This window comes from Tetranychus urticae, chromosome 3 (assembly GCF_039701765.1).
Source record: "Tetranychus urticae isolate SD_2017Ah chromosome 3, NJAU_TeUrti_SD_1.0, whole genome shotgun sequence".
Taxonomy (NCBI): Eukaryota; Metazoa; Arthropoda; class Arachnida; order Trombidiformes; family Tetranychidae; genus Tetranychus; species Tetranychus urticae.
This window is the reverse complement of record NC_142960.1, coordinates 3,691,481-3,713,726: the sequence shown is the minus strand read 5'-3', so window position 1 is coordinate 3,713,726 and position 22,246 is coordinate 3,691,481. Positions and strand designations below refer to the sequence as shown.

The 22,246-nt window shown below is 32.2% G+C and overlaps 5 protein-coding genes across 5 annotated transcripts; 2 read left to right on the top strand and 3 right to left on the bottom strand.

Annotated features, from left to right (window-relative positions):
• Positions 1-859: 859 nt before the first annotated feature.
• Positions 860-5,313, bottom strand: LOC107371192 (solute carrier family 60 member 1). The gene is made up of 4 exons (XM_015939209.3): positions 4,122-5,313; positions 3,815-4,013; positions 3,595-3,721; positions 860-2,429 (listed from the first exon to the last, which is right to left on the bottom strand). Exons 2-4 carry the CDS (start codon positions 3,878-3,880, stop codon positions 1,219-1,221), a joined length of 1,404 nt encoding a protein of 467 aa, XP_015794695.2. The 5' UTR covers positions 3,881-4,013; positions 4,122-5,313; the 3' UTR covers positions 860-1,218.
• A 439-nt stretch (positions 5,314-5,752) lies between these two features.
• LOC107371193 (lysosomal acid lipase/cholesteryl ester hydrolase) lies at positions 5,753-7,915 on the top strand. The gene is made up of 3 exons (XM_015939210.3): positions 5,753-6,251; positions 6,329-7,000; positions 7,469-7,915. The coding sequence occupies exons 1-3, from the start codon at positions 5,768-5,770 to the stop codon at positions 7,711-7,713; spliced, it is 1,401 nt and encodes a 466-aa protein (XP_015794696.2). The 5' UTR covers positions 5,753-5,767; the 3' UTR covers positions 7,714-7,915.
• Positions 7,916-7,943: 28 nt separating this feature from the next.
• On the bottom strand, positions 7,944-9,699 carry LOC107371194 (large ribosomal subunit protein mL37). The gene is made up of 3 exons (XM_015939211.3): positions 9,348-9,699; positions 8,533-9,265; positions 7,944-8,461 (listed from the first exon to the last, which is right to left on the bottom strand). Exons 1-3 carry the CDS (start codon positions 9,613-9,615, stop codon positions 8,083-8,085), a joined length of 1,380 nt encoding a protein of 459 aa, XP_015794697.2. The 5' UTR covers positions 9,616-9,699; the 3' UTR covers positions 7,944-8,082.
• Positions 9,700-9,809: 110 nt separating this feature from the next.
• LOC107371190 (uncharacterized) lies at positions 9,810-14,128 on the top strand. The gene is made up of 4 exons (XM_015939207.3): positions 9,810-9,888; positions 9,947-10,051; positions 10,129-10,221; positions 10,292-14,128. Exons 1-4 carry the CDS (start codon positions 9,883-9,885, stop codon positions 13,418-13,420), a joined length of 3,333 nt encoding a protein of 1,110 aa, XP_015794693.2. The 5' UTR covers positions 9,810-9,882; the 3' UTR covers positions 13,421-14,128.
• Positions 14,129-14,401: 273 nt separating this feature from the next.
• LOC107370834 (uncharacterized) lies at positions 14,402-15,985 on the bottom strand. The gene is made up of 2 exons (XM_015938785.3): positions 15,309-15,985; positions 14,402-14,871 (listed from the first exon to the last, which is right to left on the bottom strand). The coding sequence occupies exons 1-2, from the start codon at positions 15,421-15,423 to the stop codon at positions 14,495-14,497; spliced, it is 492 nt and encodes a 163-aa protein (XP_015794271.2). The 5' UTR covers positions 15,424-15,985; the 3' UTR covers positions 14,402-14,494.
• Between the last annotated feature and the right edge of the window lie 6,261 nt (positions 15,986-22,246).

Below are 22,246 nucleotides of genomic sequence, written 5' to 3'. Positions count from 1 at the left end.
TGAAATTGCTTTCTTTCTCATTGTATGACACAAAATTTTTTCATGCGCATTTAGTTCCAATTATTTGATTTGATTGATGTCTCAATTTGATTTTAATTTGGCTTATTATTTTCACTCTTCTCCCTATTGCTCAAAGGGGTCAATCACTATCTCAATCTATCTAATAACATTGAGTACATCATTTAATTATACTATTATTATTATCATTATTATTATTATTACCTTTACAATTATTGCACTATCAATTCACTCTATTATTTTCAATTGCTGACCCTGTCAATGTTAGTTAATCAAAAATTGCCTGTTGGAGACAAAAATTCAGCATCAATTGTTAATTATGCTGATGCACCTAAAAGTAATGATTAAAAAAATTGTAAATTTCTCCTTCGTCCTCGTCTCCATCTCCATCTTCCTAGGTACATAGACTAATAGCCGATCATGATCATCGTCATATTCATAAGCATAATTATTCGCATTGCGATGGAGAAAACAATTCAAATCGAATTATCATTGATGTTCTCTCACAAATTCAACATTTGATTCGGATAAGGTTCTATTAAATGACTAACGATTGCCATTACCATCCTTTTCTTCCATTTTCCTGAATAAATTTTGAAAGGGATGAATAAATCATACATCATGTTGATAATCATTGCGTCTTCCCTCTTCATTTCTGTTCTCTGGTTAACTTCACATTATGGAACCACCACCATATCAATAATTTTGAGTGCATCTTATATCAATTAAGTAGTATCAATCAATTAGTAGCCAGTCGACTCGAAAATACTCAAACTCAACCAAACCATTAGCTTCTAAACACTTTTAGACCGATAATAAAGACAAATGATTACAAGCGAGATAGATCAAGCGTTAAATTTAATTAAATGTATTGGATGATTATCAATAGTCGATAGTTTGATATGCTTGAAAAATAGTAAACAAAATGTTTTGTTCAATTTTTTAGTTAAATAGTGCTGGACTAGATGATTCATGATATGTTTTTAGATTGGCCACGGAAACTGAAGTTGAAAGATTAGAGTTGGAATGGTTTTGATATTTATCGGTTTCCAAACTTCATCACAAGTAACTTCTGTCTTGTCGTTTCCAATCTTTTGAATGTGTTAACCCGTTTGACATTTCTTTGTTAATATAATTTACTAATTTTCATTGAGCCACCAAAAAGCTATAATGGTAACGATTTTTCTCAGAAAAAGAGAATCATGGTTTAGAGATGTAATTTGGTCGATTATTAAAAAGTGTGTTTAAATTTTTCTGCTTTTCTAAATATCGACGTCGCCAGACTTCAGCTATTACCAGCATTATATACATGATGATTACTGAGACATTGCAGATCAGGATATAAAGGATAAATACAAATGGATCAGTTGATATGGCGTTGCCAACAATATAAGGTCCGGACGTTGATAAAATAGTGCTTGAAAAGCTCAAGATAGCGGCAATTGTGCTAGTAACAGTCATTCTTTCCTCGAGGTATGCATAGATGGATGAACCGATTGGAGCGAGTCCAATTGATAGTATTATAGCTCCTGTCCATAGACCAGTAATTGTTGTTCCCGTAAATATTAGAGAAATGACAGCAGCAAGGGTAATTAGAGACGAGACAGATATGATAGTACCAGGTCGAATGTAAATGGAAATGAAAATTGAAACAAATCTTGAAGCCAGTTGAACGAAACCGCACAATGACACTAGATAACTAGCATCAGATTTGGTTATTTTAGTTGGACCTTCAACAGCATAGGTGTGAAGGAAATTGAAAAAATCTAAATCAAGTCCAATTTGAAAATTGACGAGGATGGCAGCAAGAAGGACTATCGTTATATAATAACCTTTAGGCAGTTTTTTGGGCAATAAAAAGGAATCTTCCCTCTTAATTGGGTGTTTCCCAATGTTTTCACGAAATGATGCAGATAATGATGAAGATCTTGAGGCCAGGTCAGGTTCAACTTTGGTCTTTGGTGAATGGTCAGATGATTTTGATTTTTGATTTTCGTAGAAACAAGTGAATATCATTACGAAACCTCCAACAACGACACAAGCGATTCCAAGCACATTGTAAGGAATTTGAATCGATGTAGGAATGTGTTTAGTGATGGTAGTATTTCCTGTTTCAAATGTTTCATCAGAAGATAGGAAAGGACGAGTGATCAAAGGGGCTAAAATTTGTCCGAGACCCCAAAATCCACCCATGGCTTGCAAATAAGGGTTGGCATTTTCCTTATAAATTTCTAGAAGTATAACATAGGAGGCAATGTCGACACCAGAAGTAGCCAAACCAGCGAGTGAATTGAAAACGATGAAAGTGGTAAATGTTTTTGATGAGGCAGTAAAACAAGTTCCGAGACCAAATAAAGCCAACGATAGAGCATATTGAAACTCTCGACTGAATAATGTAAATGTCCAGCCAACTGAAAATTGAAAAAGAGTAAAAAAATTAGTGATCTCAAAATTATCTTAATTTATAAACTTTTAAATGTAATTTGATAATAAATCAAAAGGCAACAAGTCTTGAAATATCTGACGAAATGCTCGTAAATCAATTATTGGTGATAAAAATCGCAAAAAGTAAAGTATTTCCTGATTTAGTTGAATAACCTTGATTTGTCTTCAAAGATTGCATCTTAAATACGGAACAATCACTAGACTGTGTTGGAAGGCATGAGTTAACTACATGATTAAAAAAATGTCAAACTATTGGATAACATTTATATTATATATTCTTGGCTCTTTCAGTAATCTTAATTCAATAGCTTAAAAAGGATAATCTAGCAATAAATGGGTTAGAAGAGAGAAAGTCTAGCTTTTCAATGTCGAATAACTTGTGTAATGGAAGGAAAATAATGTCAAATAAGCATGGAAAAGTTATTGGATTATAAGATGTGGAAAAAATACCCATATTAATGACATCGTAATAATTATAGTCACTTTTGAGATTATGATGCTTGAAGGGAATAAAAAATTGTAAAATAAATGTCTGAGCTCTTATCCGAGGTTGTCTCAAATTAGTCTGAAATTATTCCATGAATAGTCTAGTTGATAACTGATAGTTCATGCACTGAACTAAATTCAAGTTGAAATAAGAAAATATTATATAATAATAGTAACATTTCACTCGAGGGATCAAGTGCTTCTTTTGAAATAAAATATCAAAGAGTAAGAGCAAATGCAATTCTTAAAAATGCAATGCCCAGAAAACTAGGCTCTTGAAAATCTTGTCTTTGTTCGAAGAAAATTTGATCATGATCTAATCTTAATTGTCCCTGATTTTTGATTCTGATTGAGGCAAAGTTTGTTGTTAAAAGGTTAAAGTTCACAGAACAATGGATAAAAAAACTGGTAGCAATGAATACAGGTTGAAACAAAAAGAAAACCTTGTTGAAAATAAACAACAATGATGATAATAAGACAAAACAATGTGTTTACTTCAAAATAGTAGCTTGGCTGGCACACTTAAGAAATCTTCGAGATAAATCATCATTTAGATTGTTTATTTCCCACATTGCCAATTGGCACAATTAAACAAATGAACAGGATCTATTATAGGAAGTCTACGAAAAACGGCTTTCAACTCACATAATGGAGCTCCAATGCAGTGAAAAACGGCTCGAGATAGAAGTCCATATGAAACAGTTGATACATCCGTTTGTAGAATCTCGGTGAGATCAATTATAGTTGTATTCATGAGAGAAGTAGCAATGCCCTGAAATTACATGGAAAAAATGAAACAATAAATCAAGAATTAAATGCTTGTCAAATGAAAAGATGAAGAAAAAATAGTCAATGGTTTACTTACATAAACAAAATATACCAGCCAAACAATGGCAGTGGCAATTTTTTCATATTTTGACAATTTTACCATCACTTGTTAGCTGAAACAAACCAAACTTAAAATGAGGATGTTGAGATTATAACTTTTAGTTTGATTTACGATGAGCTGTTGGTAAACAGCTTAAATAAACCAGATCAGTCGATGAAAAACTATCCACATGGAACTGCAACAAAACCAAAGATAAAATGAGTATGGAAGGCGAATGAAGCTTGTTCACTGGTGATAATATTTTGCAATTTTCATTGTAAATTAATAACAAGCAGTCACTTACACTAATTGTTGGTAAAATTTAAACGTAATTATGATTTTGATAAAACAACAACAAACGAGAATAAAAATGCGAGAAACATAGGAAACAGAAGAAATAAAAAGAGAGAATATGAAAAAGGTTAACTTTATCGTCTGATTATCGGAACAGGGTTTGATTATAGTTGTGTGATTTAAATTGTATAACATCCACCTTGAAAAAGAGTACACTGGTAACAAGATAATGCTAAATTGATAACTGGAGAGAAAATTAAAACAATATAATTGAGATCTAATACATTAAACAAGTGAATAGAGAAAAAGAAGAGCAGATTTGAAATTTTCTCAACATTACCCATTAATCATTGCAAGTAAAAAGAGAGACTGGTTATTGGGAAAAAAAAGTTTGGGTATTTAGTAAGAAAGTGAAGAAGCTCGCCTTTCTTGTTTCGAGTACTTTTAGGTAAAGAAAAGGAGAAACCACGTGGTAATATGAAATATTACATATCAGACGATAGATGAAAAGAGTGGATATGTTGACCATTCGGTTAGCACTCAATGAGGATATCAGACCACTTGAAAAGAGACACAAGAAAGTGGGACAAAACGCTCTGAAAAAAAGGGATGTTCAAGTTTTTATAACCATCTATAGTTTGCTCATTCAAATGTAATTCACTGATCTAATTAATCATGTTTTTTCTTCTATGATTGCTGTTTATTTCACTTCAAGTTTAGGGCAGTCCAATTTTTCTGGTTTATCTGGCAAGCTTGGTAATGGCGGGCGGTCAACAATCTGTTCATCAATATCAAGACTTTCAACACATAACTGCTCTTGTCTGATTAAAATTCATTATCCTAAACCTGTACCTACATGGTGCTATCGAAGTGAACATAGAGTATGTCATCATAAGCAATTGAAGGTTGAGGACAAACCCTAAATCAATTGAGCTTCAAAGGAATCATTTCTATCATTAGTATCTTTTTACCCCTTTTCAAGTCTACCATAAGGAAATGAAGCTAATAATTTGATGGTGTTGTGATGATGACGGTGATTTTGATTGATTAAAATGATCCATTAACATGAATATTAAATGACCTAAATGTATCTATAAATTATTTAGTAAAATTAGAACAGATTTGATAATTGAAATTAAACAATAACTTCTAATGTTTGATGTTTGGATGATGTCCTAAAGGTATTAATCTAAATTGATGAAAGCTCATCAAAAATATTATTGAATCCTGTTTTATCCAATCAAAATAATACTTGATTAATAGGTAATTAAAAATGTCGAAGGCTAATCCAGTGCAACTATGAATCAAAATGTTGATAAAAGTCATCGTAAAATCAAGTGTTAATATTTTATGGATGAACACTGATGAGATACAGTTTTTAATTATTTAGTTAAACAATGTTGTAAAGTAAAATCATTAAATTGTTTTATTATCAATCAACAGGTGTGAATCAAAGGTTAAAAGATCAACAGCCTCTGTTGATTGTAATGATTTGCATTTGGAAAATTTGGTAAAAGCATAAATCAAATTGTACACTAAATTAAACTACAAATTAAACAGACAACTGACAAGCTCAAATTACAGCGGTTCAATGGTAATGGATAATTATTGGTATTACAAAGGGATTTATTCAAAAGCCCACAAGTCGCAATCAAAATGTTTAACAAACATGGTAATTACTTAGATACTTATCTATGGACTGTTTTCTTGTTTGCAATTATCTTTCCAGTGATAATCAAATGTGAAGGGGATCCTGATGAGTTTGTGCCTCCATTGATTTACATTCAATCTCGGGGTTACATAGGTGAATCTCATTACATAACAACTGAAGATGGTTACATATTGCAAGCTCATCGGATAATATCACCGAAATATGTTCATGTACCAAAGAAAGTTGTCCTCGTCCAACATGGCCTTCTATTGTCTTCAATGGTTTTCCTGGTGAATTCACCCGGAGGAGGAGAGTACTTTCACGGTCCGATAGAAGATAAAGATCCAGTAAACCATTATCGAGATCGACATCCTGAAGTTGGTAACAATTTAGGGTTTCTATTGGCTGACCATGGATACGATGTTTGGATGCCCAATTCAAGAGGAAATACTTATTCAACAAACCACACGAAAATGAGTCCATTTAAGGGTAAATGATGTAAAACGATAAATTAACTGTCATACATTTACGGTAAATTAATTTGATGATTTGATTTATCCTTTCAGATAAAAAATATTGGAACTTCTCCTATGATGAAATGGCTTTTAAAGACCTTCCAGCGTCAATAAGTTATATTCAATACAAAACTGGACAATCTGAAATAGCGTATATCGGGCATTCTCAAGGCACCACAATAGCTTTTATGTTACTTGCAGAGCGACCAGAATATGCTTCGATTTTGAAGCCTCTTATCATGTTGGCTCCAATAATGAATTTAACAACAACTAAAGATGGATTGAAACATATACTAACAGATGAAGAGTTGATGAAAGATTTACTCGCAGTTGGTGGACCTTTCCTTCCCCATGCTTCTTTACTGGAGCTCTTTCCAGAAGTTGTTTGTGCAACAAAACTTCATTTCATATGTACAAATGTTCTTCAAATAATGGGCGGACTCAATGTGGCACAGTTGAACATTACTCGACTGCCAGTTTACTTTTCATACATTCCAGCAGGAACATCAGCACAAAATGTTGTCCACTACAAGCAAATGATAACGAAAAGGACACAATTTTTCGACTTTGGTCCAGAGAAGAATATGGCCAAGTACGGACGATCAGAACCACCAGATTTCCGCTTTGATAGGATGGATACAAGTAACATGGTTATGTTTTGGAGCGAAAATGACTTGTTTTGTGGAGCAGAAGAAATGGACGCAGTCAGACGAACTCTAAGACGTAAGCAATAATAATTCATTAAACTCAGACATTGTTAATAGATAAACTTTAGTAAAGTCTAGCAAGGTCTAGGAAAGCGACAAATCTTAACATAATTGAATCTAACTCAGAATGTGTGTTTGCAACGTATTATAACTTCACAACTTATCGCATAGTCAACCGGTTAAGATTTTAAGATAACAGCAATCAACTAAATCTGACTTGAAGCTGAGAGCTTGGAATTAAATACACGAGTTTTTCTTGATAATCCAATCTTCAATTCCAATTGAAAATTAGAGAATTCTGAGAAATATTTAGCAAAAAAAATTAGTTAATGTGCGATAACTGAAGGTACTTATCTGTTGGACAGCAAGAAGTTATTTGTATGTTACATCAGGTGAAAATAGCAATAGTTGAAATAGCCTTTCAAGAAATAATGAATTAATTTTGAATTATAAACAGCAATTTAACGAACTTATTGACTTTTAGGTCCGCTTATGGCTGAATATAGAGTTCCTGATCCTCTATGGTCTCACATGGACTTTCTCTTTGGACGTCAAGTTGGACGTTTTGTTCATGGACCGGTATTAGGCATCTTGAAACGCTATCCAATTGTTTGGTTGCCTGGTCGAGCTCCTCAAAATAGCCGAACCTTCTCTGGTCATTCTAATCCACCAACAGCTAGTCATCCACTTCCTCCTGGTAAACATTTTGATCGGGTAAGGATATACTGAAACATCGCCTAATTTTGTTTCCAAGTTCAGTAATTTCAACGAAAGCTAAGGCTAACTGAATAATTTAAAGCTTAAATAAAATCAATTAGCTTAAATTGGTGGATCATTGATCAATGCAGTAATTTTCAATGAGACAAATGTGCAATAAAATCTATGGATCGTCCCTTTCCTTCCCTATTAAACAAAAGGTCATCAAGAATAATCACGGAAGTTCTTAATACTTATTGAAATTATAACAATAAGATTTTGTGAATTTTATTTTCATAATTTTGCACTTGCTAAGCCATTAAAATTGTTTTAATAACTTAAAGAAAGTGTATTTACAGTTTAACCTCTCATAATTAGATAATTTTTTAATTTAAAGAGTATCTAAAGAGTTGCAGAGGTGGAATCACTACGCTCCGCTCTATCACGCTCTGTGGTTTTATCGTTGACTAAAAAAGTGGGTTGATTATAAGGACCATAAAGATTCATAGCGATTAGTTTTTTCAGAATCAATTCCTTGTTCTCATTGATCTCGTACGGTCCGTTGAACCAAACTTGATTTTTGACATCAGAGTTGAAGTCAGTGGTGTTCAATTGAAATGTGCAAAACCCAACTGAGTTTTTTGAAAGATTAGTAAAAACCGAGTTGACTAATATTGGTTTTTCCAAAATTTGATAATTAATCCTGTCTTCATGATCATTCCAATTGCCATGTTTGAGTCGGAATTGCGCAGCACCATATCCATAGCAAAACATCAAGGCTCTAACAGACAAATAAAGCGAAGTCAAATAAAAATAATTGCATAAGGAAATAAAATATGTATTCAAACTTACTTTGCTTTCGCAAAACGATCCACAAACTTTTTGATTCTAAATCTGGAATCGGTTAAATAGATTGTGTGAACTTGGTCTTTCGGAGGTAAACTCCACGCAAAATCTGTTGAATACCAATGAGTTTTATCGAAACAAATTTCCCAATTGCAAGGATGTATCGATATCAGCTTTTTATCTAAAGTCTTGCTTGGTTCTTCATAAAACTCACTTTTGTCGAAAATTGGAGTGAGATAATTGTCCGATGATTTTTGAACTAATGTAACAAAATCACATGATAAATCTAAAGTTATCAGCTGATTATCTCGAACAAAAGGTACTAAAACGGTTGGATAATTAAGTCTTCGTCTATCAATTAAATGATGATATTTGTTGATCCATAACTGAGAAACATCATAAAAACTATTTAAAACATTTCCTTCAGTTCGACTCACTGGAGTTCCGAATCCAAATCTCGGCTTAATATCAAGCCTTGGCCATTTTCGCACTTTACGAGTTTTTGTCAAGAGACAATCATCTTCATAAGCAAATTGTAATCGCTTTTCTAACAGACTTATAAATTTATCCTCAATGGTAATATTATCTTCCAAAGAAGAGATACAACTTGGTAAATTGTCTTCTCCTTCCATAACAGTATTGGAGAAATTCATCGCTCCTTTGAAGCCTTCATATATGGTTGTACTTCTATTGAAATGATGGGCCATTATGGGTTTATATGCAGGGTCATCGGGTGATCCTATGAGCAAAACGAAAAGATAGCAAAAATTTAATGCTTTCAACTGATTTTGCAGCGTTTAGTAATAAAACCCTGTACTCACCTTTCTCATATTTTTTTTCGTAAGGCCAAATCTCAGGATGGATCCATTTTTCACGATGCTCAGTTACAAATTCATTTGCGTCTACAGCGGAATATCCAGACGCGATTGGAACTGGAATCTCTTCAACGGTAACCTTACTTTTCCAGAAAAATGTTCTTCGCCATTGTCGAAACCATCCTGGGTTGAACCTTGGCTCTCTGTCCCATTTTTTATGGACAAATATATATTTTGGATGCTTGAAACCCCTGGAAGCTACATTAAATCTCATAATTGTAAACAATAATAAAGCAGGCGAAATAAACTAAAGACACTTATTGCATGAAATTTTAATCAAAACATGCACAACATTTTTAAGCGATAGTATCGAAAATTCCTAGTGAGAGTATCGATACTCACTGATATGAAAGAAGCAAAGGCTGACTTATTTGTAAACATTGATTACTCTTGCAAACAGTGACTGAGAGAGTCCCCGACATAAGTTTTAATAGGTTAATTATTCTAGTTTAATTGATCGGATCAAATTCTGTACCTGGCCATGGAGGTGAGTTTTTTCTGCCTTCTCATTCATTCAACTAATGTGATTTTTTGTCAAATTTCAGACAACATCTGGCGCTGATCAACCTTTTTATCTTAATGATGCTGAAACTGTTACTAGTGACCATTTGAGATCAAGTGATATGCGTTCTTTAGGAGATAATGTCAAGGTAATTCTTATTATTCAAGTTGAATTTTGATAATTTTACTTTTTATTATTAATTCTTAAACGTTTCTTCTTCACTAGCTATTAGCAGTTATAGAGAACTTGGGTTCTGATTTGGTTTCTAAGAGTGAAAACGCCTACAAAAAAATTGATGAAATTGATTGGGAATCCGAGGTAATTTTACTTAGTCATATAACTTTGACTCGGAAGATAACATTACCTACTTTATCTGTCTATGTTGTAGGTTAAATCTGTAGCTGTAAAAAATCTCATAAATGAATTTCAAATGTTGGCTGACTCGCAATTCATTGAAAATCGAATCTATGATGAGGACACTATCGATGTACATGGTGAAATTTCCGAGAATCCTAATGCAGATTCAAGTGATAATAACAAGAGTTCTCCTGATCAAAAGATCTTGCCAATTATCCATGAATGTATTTCAAACAGCTTACAGTTTATAGATGAAAAATTTGATCTTCCAAGTACACAGACCAGACAACAGAATGAATCAGACGAAGAAGAAGATTACGTGAAAGAGGCTCTTGCAAAAGCATATGAAAACAATCCATTCAACAAAACACCTTTACCTTCAATTATCGGGAGCAAAGAATTCTTCAATCAACCATTATTCAATGAAGGAGGAAATCAAACAACAGAAACAAATCCCGAATATTACTCTGAACCTTCTGATAAATTTTCTGATGATAATGGTGAACTAGAAAGCCAAGACAGTGATGAAGAAGAACAGAATCTGTTCACTACGATAAATGATTCAATCGTAAATTATCCATTAAACTCTTCAAGTCTGCAAACAGAAAAGAAATTGGCCGGGAAAGATGAGGTGGGCATTCTTAACGGTTCAAAATTTTCCGGTGGACAGAAGGCTGAAACTGAACGCAAGGCCATAGAAAAAAAGCCTGAGTCTTTAATGGATGAATTTTCTGATGATGATGACGAAGACGATGATGATTTGTTTACAACTGCTTCATCAAAAGTTCGGACACCGATTGACAAAATAAGACATAACGTGCAAAATACAAAAGAAGAAAAAGCTGATGAAGAATCGAAAGATACGAAAGTTTCAATTAAAAAACCATCCTCAAATGCTTCCGAACCAATCAAATCGGTGCGAAACAGCAGCGCTCGAGCAGAAAGTGATGACTCTTCGGATGATTCTTTATTTAATGACTTTAAATCAAAGCTGTCAAAGATGTTGACCAATAAGCCAACGGATGATAAAAGTGATTCCAAAAGAGTTTCGCGAGAAATTCGCCCCCCTTCAATTTCATCAACCTCGAGTAAGGATGCTACTGCGAGAGCATCTACAGTGCAGTCTCACAATAATTCATCTGAGAAAAATTTGTTTAGCGAAACTAGCGATGATGAAAAGGACGATCTCTTTGAGATTAAGAATAAATCAATTGCGCCCTCTCTAGTGAAGAAGATTTCTGATGATGATGACGATGACGATGATGATTTGTTTGCAACTGTCTCTTCAAAAGTTGGGTCACCGATTGAAAAAATAAGCCATAACGTGAAAAATACTAAAGAAGAAAAAGCTGATGAAGAATCGAAAGTTATGGAAGTTGCAAATAATATTCCATCCACTAATGCTTCCGAACCAATCAAATCGGTGCTAAACAACAGCACTCGAACAGAAAGTGATGACTCTTCAGATGATTCTTTATTTAATGACTTTAAATCAAAGCTTTCAAAGATTTTGACCAATAAACCAACAAATGACAAAAGTGATTTTAGAAGAGTGTCGAAAGTAATTCGTCCCCCTTCAACTTCATCAACCCCAAGTAAGGATTATGCTGCGAGAGCATCTACAGTGCAGTCTCACAATAATTCATCCGAGAAAAATCTGTTTAGCGAAACTAGCGATGATGAAAAGGACAATTTCTTTGAGAATAAAAATAAATCAATTGCATCCTCTATAGTAAAGAAGATTCCTGACGACGATGACGATGACGATGATGATTTGTTTACAACTGCTTCACCGAAAGTTCGGCCACCGATTCCTAAAATAAGAAATAACGTGAAAAATACTAAAGAAGAAAAAGAAGATGAAAATTCGAAAGTCATGAAAGATCCTCTTGCTATTCAATCTATAGAGACTTCTGAGCAAATCAAATCAGCTGTCAATGCTGCTTCCATTACACTCGATGATAATGACGGAGACGATGATGATTTGTTTAAAACTGTTTCAGTAAATGTTCGACCACCGACTCCTAAAAAAAGACATAATGTGAAAAATACAAAAGAAGAAATAGCTGATGAAGCAAAAGTTATGAAAGTTCCTCTTGATATTCAATCTATAAAGGCTTCTGAGCAAATTAAACCAGCTCTCAATGCGGCTTCCATTACACTCGATGATAGCGACGATGACGATGATGATTTGTTTAAAACTGTTTCACCGAAAGTTTGGCCACCGATTCCCAAAAAAAGACATAATGTGAAAAATAATGAAGAAAAAGCTGACGAAGAATCGAAAGTTATGAAAGTTCCTCTCGATATTCAATCTATAAAGACTTCTGAGCAAATTAAATCAGCTGTCAATGCTGCTTCCAGTAGACTCGATGATAGTGACGAGGACGATGATGATTTGTTTAAAACTGTTTCAGTAAATGTTCGACCACCGACTCCTAAGAAAAGACATAATGTGAAAAATACTAAGGAAGAAAAAGCTGATGAAGAATCGCAAGTTATGGAAGTTGCAATTAATGTTCCATCCTCTAATGCTTCCGAGCCAATCAAATCGGTGCTAAACAGCAGCACTCGAACAGAAAGTGATGACTCTTCAGATGATTCCTTATTTAATGACTTCAAATCTAAATTTTCAAAGATGTTGATCAATAAACCAACAAGTGCTAAGAGTGATTTTGAAAGAGAAACGCCAGTAATTCGTCCCCCTTCAACTTCATCAACCTCTAGCAAGGATTATGCGGTGAAAAAGTCTACAGTGCAATCTCACAATATTTTATCTGAGAAAAATTTGTTTAGCGAAACTAGCGATGATGAAATAGACGATCTCTTTGAGATTAAAAATAAATCGATTGCACCCTCTATAATTAAGAAGTTTCCTGACGACGATGACGAGGACGATGATGATTTGTTTAAAACTGTTTCACCAAAAGTTCGCCCACCGATTCCCAAAATAAGACATAATGTGAAAAATGCAAAAGAAGATAAAGCTGATGAAGAATCGAAAGTTATGAAAGTTCCTCTCAATATCCAATCTACAAAGACTTCCGAGCAAATTAAATCAGCTGTCAATGCTGCTTCCAGTACACTCGATGATGATGACGAGGACGATGATGATTTGTTTACAACTGCTTTTGCTAAAATTCGGAGACCAAATTCCTAATTAAACCATAAAGTGAAAAGTACAAAAGATGAAAAAGCTGATGAAGAATCGAAAGTTATGAAAGTTCCTCTTGATGAATGATGATGATTGTAGATGATGCCATTTGCGAAATACTGAAAATCAAAGTTTTCAGTCTAATGGCCGGAATCGTGAGAACTGTTGATTGATGGATAAAATTATTTGATCCGTGATGTGTGGCAACAATTCTATGCACAAAATAAAACTTTCAGCTCTCTAACTCTCAAGATTATAGAAAGCGATCGGTTTAACTGAAAATCGAACTTTTCTGATTTTCAAAAGACAAAAAATTCGATTCCGCAAAATAAGGGGATTTTCTGGTTGTCAATTGAAATTTGCTTTAATAGCTTGGCAAAAGGCGATTGAAGTTGTAACTTTGAACTTGATTTTCCAGAAAACTGTCCATCGGATGAACTATTTCATAATACAAACGGGCTTAGTTTTTACGTCCTTAACAACTAACAGAGCCTTAATTTGAAAGAAATTAATTTTTATCTGTTTTGCCCATTTGTGTCAATTTGTGTCAATTTTTGTTTTAATGTGATTGTTTTCATTGTCTCTTTTTACAACCGTAAAACAATATTATTGACAATGCAATTGTGGTATTTGTAAAACTCATGTCAAATGAATTAAGGTTAAGCATTACAAATTTTGAAATAAAAGTCTTGAATTCAATTCTCGCATTATAAATTAGCATCAAGATTGTCATACAATTAGCATTTCCCTCTAGCGAAATCCAAATCACCAGTTTTCTGTTCACTTTTTGAATCGATCCAAATAAACTTATTCTCGTTGTTCTTAAAGCTGGTGACTTAAAGTTGAGTCATCAAATATGCATCGTTCTGCTTTCACTTGTCAGCAACTAATAAAATTATAAAAATGATTATAAAGATATCAACCTAATAATTTAGCTTTTGATTAGAGTCGGTCAAAGAAACCGCTGATATTAAATAAATTTTGAGATCAAATGTTTATTATTTTATTGTAAACACATCTCAGTGTTTATTATAAATTTAATTGCCTTTAATTTGATATGCAACAAACTGGAAACTTGAATCAAGCAGATTCATCTAACCCAGATGAACCAGTTGAACGGTATTTGCAAACATACAAAAGAAACAGGCACAAGGAAACCAACGAAATAGCTCCAACAACAATTAAAGGTCCAGCAATGAATTCATCTAAAGCATCTTTCGCCGATGCCTTTGTCCTAACTGGACTAACGGTAGTTTCATCTGATATTAAAGTTGTAGTTTCACGATTAATCTCTTCAGCTTCTTCATCACTTGGATCGATTGTTGGTTTTAAAGTAGTCGATGTTTCTGGTGTTTCTGGTGTTTCTGGTAACACTGAACTCGTTGTTGAATCACTTTCAATCTGTCTAACAACTCTGTTAGCAAAGCCTAAATGTATTCCAATTTTACCACTAAAGTCTAAAAAATAACAAAATTAAAGGTTAAATTAATGATTTCAATTTAGATTTACATTTAGTTAATTACAAAAACAAACAAAACAATAAAACTGAAGACTTTTGTTTTGCGGTAAACTGAAAATGGGTAAACCGATAGATGGCGTTACATGCTCTTGATTAAATTGTTGATTGAAAATTGAAGTAATTGCTATTAGAGATTGATGATTGATTGTAATTGATGGATGCTTTTTAAAATGCACTTGTTATTAGCTTAAGTAAGACAATAAATCAAAAATTGAATCACAATTTGCTGATTAGATTCCATTAAAATGAATAATCATCATCGATGTAAATCCATTTTCAATCCTTTTGGCTTTAACATTGAACATTGACTTATTATCTGGTACAAAATGATCAATGAATGATATATGTTGATGAGAAGCAAAAAGGTGAACCTACCTCGATCATGTTGCTGATGATTGAACATATTTTTAAGCTCATTTGCTGAAACAATTTGCAAGTAAAATGACGAGAGAAACAATGAAAGGCACATCATTGGATTGATAACAACCATTGTGTTAACCAAATAACCGAGTAAACAGAGTAAAAAAAAGGGAAAAGAAAAGTTTAACTAATGTAAAAAGTCAACAATTGGACGATGTAACTGAAGTAAAACAATAGACTGTGATTAAGTTTCAGAAAAGATTGTTCATTATTTACATGAAGAAGGAAAGAAAGTCTGAAAATTTTGAGGCAAAAAAAGTGAAACAAAAATGGAGTAAAGGAAGTGATGAGGATGATAAAGATGAGGTTTATTTTTGGCAAACATGAAAATTGAATGAAAGGCTCATCTCTTAAAAACAACCCAAATCTCGCTTCTATTTCTCTTGGAACAAACTTCGAAAACAAAACTTCAATTTTTGGTAAACATCCAAATTCTTGATCAATGTTTACCATTTCATTACCTTCATGACTTGAATCGCATTTCAATTGATCTTAAAAATTGAAACGCAAAAGAAAAGGGTTGAACAAAAGGAGAAAATTTGAAAATTGAAATTGATGAGCAGCTCATGTTGATCACATCAACCAATGGTTAACATTAATTAATAAACTCATCTGTTGTTTACTTAAACATTAGGTGATGAGTGAAGATGATTATTTAGAAGAAGAAGAAGATAAAAAGTGTTTATTAATTGATGAGATGAACATTAATGGCAAGTTAACAGCATTAATGCGGTGAAGAGGCAAGGAAAAGGCAAAAAATGATTTCCATTGAATCATTGACCAAATAAGATGAAGAACCCATTTTTACCATAATTATTATCAATTTACCTTTTCGTTTTTTTTCTCGTTACCTTGTTATTAATGCTATTAACAAGGAGATAATCATGATGATCATCTTAAAGATTGTTGACAGAGCACCAAAAGGCTACTGCAAAAGACATGGATAATGTTGTATTAACATTGAGATTGAGTGACAAATCAACAATGGGAAGCAACACTTTAACTATTAACATCATTTAAACTGAAGGAAACTATTACCATTAAATCATCATTAACCCTGCTAAGGGCTAAGGTATCAACGGAAAAACCCTTTTTTTCCAATGAACATCATGATAATGAGGGGAACTTGAAGCAACAGGAACAATTGAAAGATTCTGTTGCTTCATCTTCCTTCAAACACTTGTATCAATATCATCATCATCATCATCTTCTCTGTCATCCAAGCAAGTTACTCTTCTCTTCTTTTTTTCAACTCATCTTCAGAACATCTTGATGATTCCTGAAATTCCTTGAGAATCCCTCAGGTTTCTTTCATTCTTTTCACATTTTTTCTTCTTCTCTTCGCCTTCCTTTTCCAATTACCCTGTTACTTTAATGAATAAGCAAACCATTAAAAAGATGAATTCAACTCTTACCTTCAATCATACAACACAAACCCAATTGTCAATCCAATGTTAACCAATTGACAAATGATTATCATCCAATCATCAATCAGATCAACATTTAATTTAAACGACAAAAAGTAGAATCCAAATGAAAGACCATTTTATAGTTCATTTCATGACCACTTTAACCAGTCAACATTTGGAACATAAATTTTGTAAAATTCCAACCAATCGAAATTGGAATTTGAAAAACGCATGAATTTTAGAAATGAAATTTTCTATAAAAAAGTTTCAATTTTATAGAAAGGAAAAGGTTGAAATAATAATAAAAAATGATAAAAAGTGACTTTTTATTGGAAAGTGAAATGTTGTAAAATTTAATCTTAAACAGGGATTGGTTCAGGGATGGAGATGCGCTTTAAAAAATATCATCTTCTGATGATAGTTGACTGTAAACTTTAAATGACTGAGCAGCCTCTGGAAATGGGGAGAAATGATGATCGAAATGATGATCAGGATGAAAGGGAGCAAATTTTATAAAAAAAGCAATTTTAAGTTTACTTTTTATTTTGTCATTTTCATTGAAAACTCAAACAAAGCAACTTTAAACTTTTACTTTGTGTTGAAGCCAAACTTGGATTAAAGTGATTTCACCTTTTCTGTTCAATTTGGATTTTCTTCTTCAATTTGTGATTGTTTCAGTTCTTACTCAATTTATCTGGAATAATTCATTTTCAATTTAATCATCTAAACTCGATTAGTTCGCAATATTGATGTAACTCTTCTTCTTTTCTCAGAAAAACTTAATCATGGATAATGTTGAAACAAAAGGAAACGGAAAAAGGAAATGAATTGTCAATGAGAATCTGAAAATGATGAAAAAAAATGAAAATTATCATGAAATGATTATTCATTTTTTTCTTCTTCTCCTTCTCTTGATATTCATCAGTTAATTACAATTCCTTTAGTTTTTTTTCTTCTTTCAAGAAATCAAAGCAATCTTCAGTTTCATTAGGATTTAATATGAAAGTTTGAAAGATAAATGTTCATTCATTTGTTCATATTCACTGCTGCCTGAGGTTAAAGTGAAAATGGAATTACATTTTTCTTTCATTCATTTCAGCAAACAAAAGCATCGAGTAAAATAATTAGTCAAATACCAAGAATTCAATTCAATTTCAGTGGAATGAGTTTCGATGAGATTTATCGTTAATTAACATTTCTCATTTCTAAATGAAAAGACAATAGTTTGACAATTGTTCAGTTGATGTTGATTCATCATAATGTTCATTTATAATTTATGTCAGAATTGTTAACACAATTGAGAAAAAAGATTTGCATCATTTAAGAAGCAATTCAGAGCTTTTTGCCGTTTCTGTTTTTCATGGTTATGATGAGAAGTTTGATGAAAATGAAGATTATAAGATTAAGTAAAGTGTATGTTTTTCCAATGAGAATCATGATGATGATGAGAGTAGAGTGTTGATTATCTAATAATAAAAGTGAATAAATGAAGTTAGACAAATGATTTGTTGGATGAAATTAGTAATGACTGGAATCGTGATTAGCATCAATACTTATTTAATGTTTATCAGTAAATCTCTTCAACTTTTGCCTTTTCCTCCCAAAAAATAAAAGCCTGTCAACACCTATTTTTATCAGTTTTTTTTGTCTTTTCATTTATTCCGTAATTAACTTGAATTAATCATTGATCAGAAACACCCGAATATCGATGATCTCTTTCTCCCATTTTGTCCAGGTTAATTAACTTCAAAAGTTGCGAGTTCTTTCGTTAAATTTTCATCATCCATTTGAAATGTTTTCCAACATTGAAGGGAGTTAAATGTAATGATGATAATAGTTTGAAGCTAATGATATTTGCTTTTCATTTCCAGTTTACTTGTTAAATGAACTTGTTACATGAATAAGTTGATAGTCTTTTGAAAGGTTGAACAAGATATGCTACTTAGGAGAAAAGTTTGCAGCAAACTTTTTCTTTTCCATTAATAATGAATTGAAAAAATTCCGAAAAATGAGAGAAGAGGAAAGTTGCTTGAAACACTATTTTTACCTACAATAATCGGTGAATCGTGTTTTTCTCACCTTTATAATTGGAAAGAGAAAAGTAAAAGAATGCGAAAGAGAAGAGATTTTAGGAAACAGGGAAAAGTGAAAGGTAAAGTTGAAGGTAAAAATCGCTCAATCCAAATTGAACAAGGTAACGAGATTAACTTTAACAAAATGTTGTTCAATTTATATGGTAAAAACAGAAAGTATATTTACTGTTATTTTCATCAGCAAAAAGTCTCATAAGCAATCAGATGAACTAATCATTTCTAGTGTAAACTAAATTTAATGATCAAACATCAACAAATTGTTTCGAGGATCAAGTTAATCGAGAAAGTCGAAAAAAGCAGCAATTCTGTCGATGAATTTTCTCACATTCTGGACATTCATTTTTATTCGTCAAAATCACTTTCATAAGCAAAGAATGTCTGTCATTGTTTCCAGTCTTGAATCAGTCATATGAACGTTTGAAAAGCTTTTGGACGATTTTAATTCTCGAATCGAAACACAAATTTGCTGAATATTTGAAATCGATTTTTGCTGTTTTTTAAAATGGCAAAATTTCGATTCAGTCTCGTCTAGTTTGATAATCTTTAGTTCACTTTAAGTTGAGACAAAATATGAGAAGTTCATTAAAATATTGATAATAAAAGAGTGACTTTCATTGTTTCTTCACAAACTTGTCTTGCATTAGTCGATTGAACGATTAGAAAGCTTTGGAACGCTTTTTCACTCCCAACTCAAACCCACAAATCCAACAAACTGAAAATTCCAAAAACTCGCTTCGATTTCTTCTCTAAATTTGCTCGAGAAAACCTGAATGAAATTGCAAAGTTATCGTAATTTAAGTCGATTTATTGTTCTTTGCGACATACAAATTTACCGATTAGGAATTAGAATTCTGAATTTCTTAGCAAAACTTTACTCTATTTCGATGTCGATTTTGCCCTGAAAACAATATCATTCCATATTGACTCAAGGAAATTTTCATGTTTTTTCTCTTCTTTTTTTCTTATCCGTTTTACCTGATAACTTAGCTTTTTTATGCTCAATTCCAAGTTTGATCCCTTAATTCATTAATATCTAAATCTTTATTGATTATTAATAAACTAAGCGAAAGGAAATGCGAACTAAAAACGAATCAAAACTAAGCTTCTTAACAGTCAAAAGTAAAAACTGGAGTTATATTAAAAGTGTTATTCTTGTTTCTCAAATAATGGCATTGGTTCAGGGAACGAAGCAAAATGTAATGATGAAAGTTGAACCTTTCATGATAAAGATGAATGATTGAATGAGTGAAAAGAGGGGAGAAAATATATTAGATTGAGTTGGAAAAAAAGGTAAAGATTAATTTCTGAATAATATTTACTTATCCAAAATAGAAGAGGAAGAAGAAGAAGAAGAGAGAAAAAAATGAGAGAATTCATGAAAGAATAAATGGATGATGGAAATGATGAAAGAGTGGAAGATGAAAAATATTTGGAATTAAAGATCGCCGGATAAATCTATTTCAGTAATGAAGCGTTCTCTCCTCAAGAAATCATGTATAATTAGATCGATAGTTTTTCTTCAACAAATTCATAGTTGGTCAAGCAAGAAATAAATAAAAAGGCAAACAAAATGAAAATGCGAAAGAGCAAAAAGACAGATTCTTTTTGGTCTATAGTTCGATTCAAAAGTATTTCTTTCTTTTTTGGGTTCCAATTCATGTTTTTTCTTCTTCGCCAGATCAATATTTGCTTGTGAATACGTGAGAATATCATGTTCCATCAACAATTTATCCTGATTTCTGTCCAATATCTCACTTCCAATTACCTTGAAATATCGAATAAAAAAGATTTGTGAAAAAGAATTTTCTGTTTCACAAAATTCCACTTTCTTTCAGATTATTCCATCTTCCACTGAATATCCTTAGGCTTTTACATCTCATTCCTTGTCTTAACGTCAAAGATCATTATCGTTATTAGACTGAATTGTTATCTAGTGAAGAGTAAATTTTTGGTTGAAAGTTTTGTGAAAAGTTTATATTTATTTTGGGTTCATAATATTGATGTAAACGATTTCGTTTTGATTAGTTGGTTCACTGAAAACTTATGAATGCAATCGATAAGAGAAATTCATTGTTTCGTTATTTTCGTTTTTTTATTGTTTCCTTTTGTTTGCTTTACTTTTCTTTTCAGCATTTTGTACTTTTTCTTGTTTACTTTTTTCTGCTTTTTGACCTTAAATTTTATTTGTTTTCATTCACTTTGTTTGTTTTCTGTTATTGTTTATCAACAGTTTTATTGAAAAAAAGGAACGTTATCATGTAAATATGAATCCATTATTAGAACCTTTATTTATCAAAAAGATATGATGAAAGAAAAGTTTCAACAGAAACATGATAACAGTGTTTGCTTTTTTATTCCGAGCATCGATCCATTGAAATTTTATCCATTTTTGTCGCAACTTTTTCATTCAATCGATAGGGGAAAAGACAAGTTCAGTTCGCAATCATTTCCAGTTTCTTTTTCTATTAATTGCTCAAATTGAACAGATTCAAATACTATGAGCAGCTCAAGTTATCATGAGACATTCAATTCTGGAGAAATGATTTCACTGGAAAGTTTCAGAATGAATGCAAAACCAAAAGTTTCTTCCCTCGACAGACTTGAAAGATTTGCAAAGCAATTTATTAATACATATTTATTTATTAATACATTTTCCGTTTACACAATTATTACAACTTTTTTCTTAGAAAATTGAGTTTGAATGATCGCAATTGTTATTCACCGAAGACGAATGACTCAATGGAGACGCCAAACTGAGTATCGAACAGTTTAACCGAGAAATCGAAAGTAGAACAATTTACAAGAAGAAAAGTTTTGTTGCTTCAAAATGCTTCAAATCAATAAGTAGCGAACTCTTTAAACTATTTTTTTCTCGAGTTATCACTCAATTTAGATCAAAACTCATCAAAATTAATATTAAATTCAACCCATTTTGCTTTAATAGTTAAAGAACTTTTGATTTTCCTTTTCTTCATCGAAAATTGTTGAATGAATGAAAAGTGAAATACTTTTTCGATGAGTTTTGATAAAACTTTAATAGTGATGGAGAAGAAAGTAGTTGATAGATTTAATGATTCGAGTCATGAGTCGCAAAACTTTTCTTTTTGTTAAATTGTTCTACTTTCGATTGCTTAGTTAACTGTTTGGATGCTTCTTTGGTCTTCACTTGGAATCACATTTGTGATCATTAGATTGCATCTGAAGCTGAATAAATGAATTTGTTATAAACTTATTAAGAAGCGCAATTGATTGATGATAATGATTGAATCGTCTTGGAAGAGGCTTTAAATGATAATTAAATGGTGCAATTGTCTTTCAACAGGTTGATTGCGTCTAACCATTTTGTTGGTCGTAAAATTGTTACATTAAATTGAAGCCAACAATTTGTTTG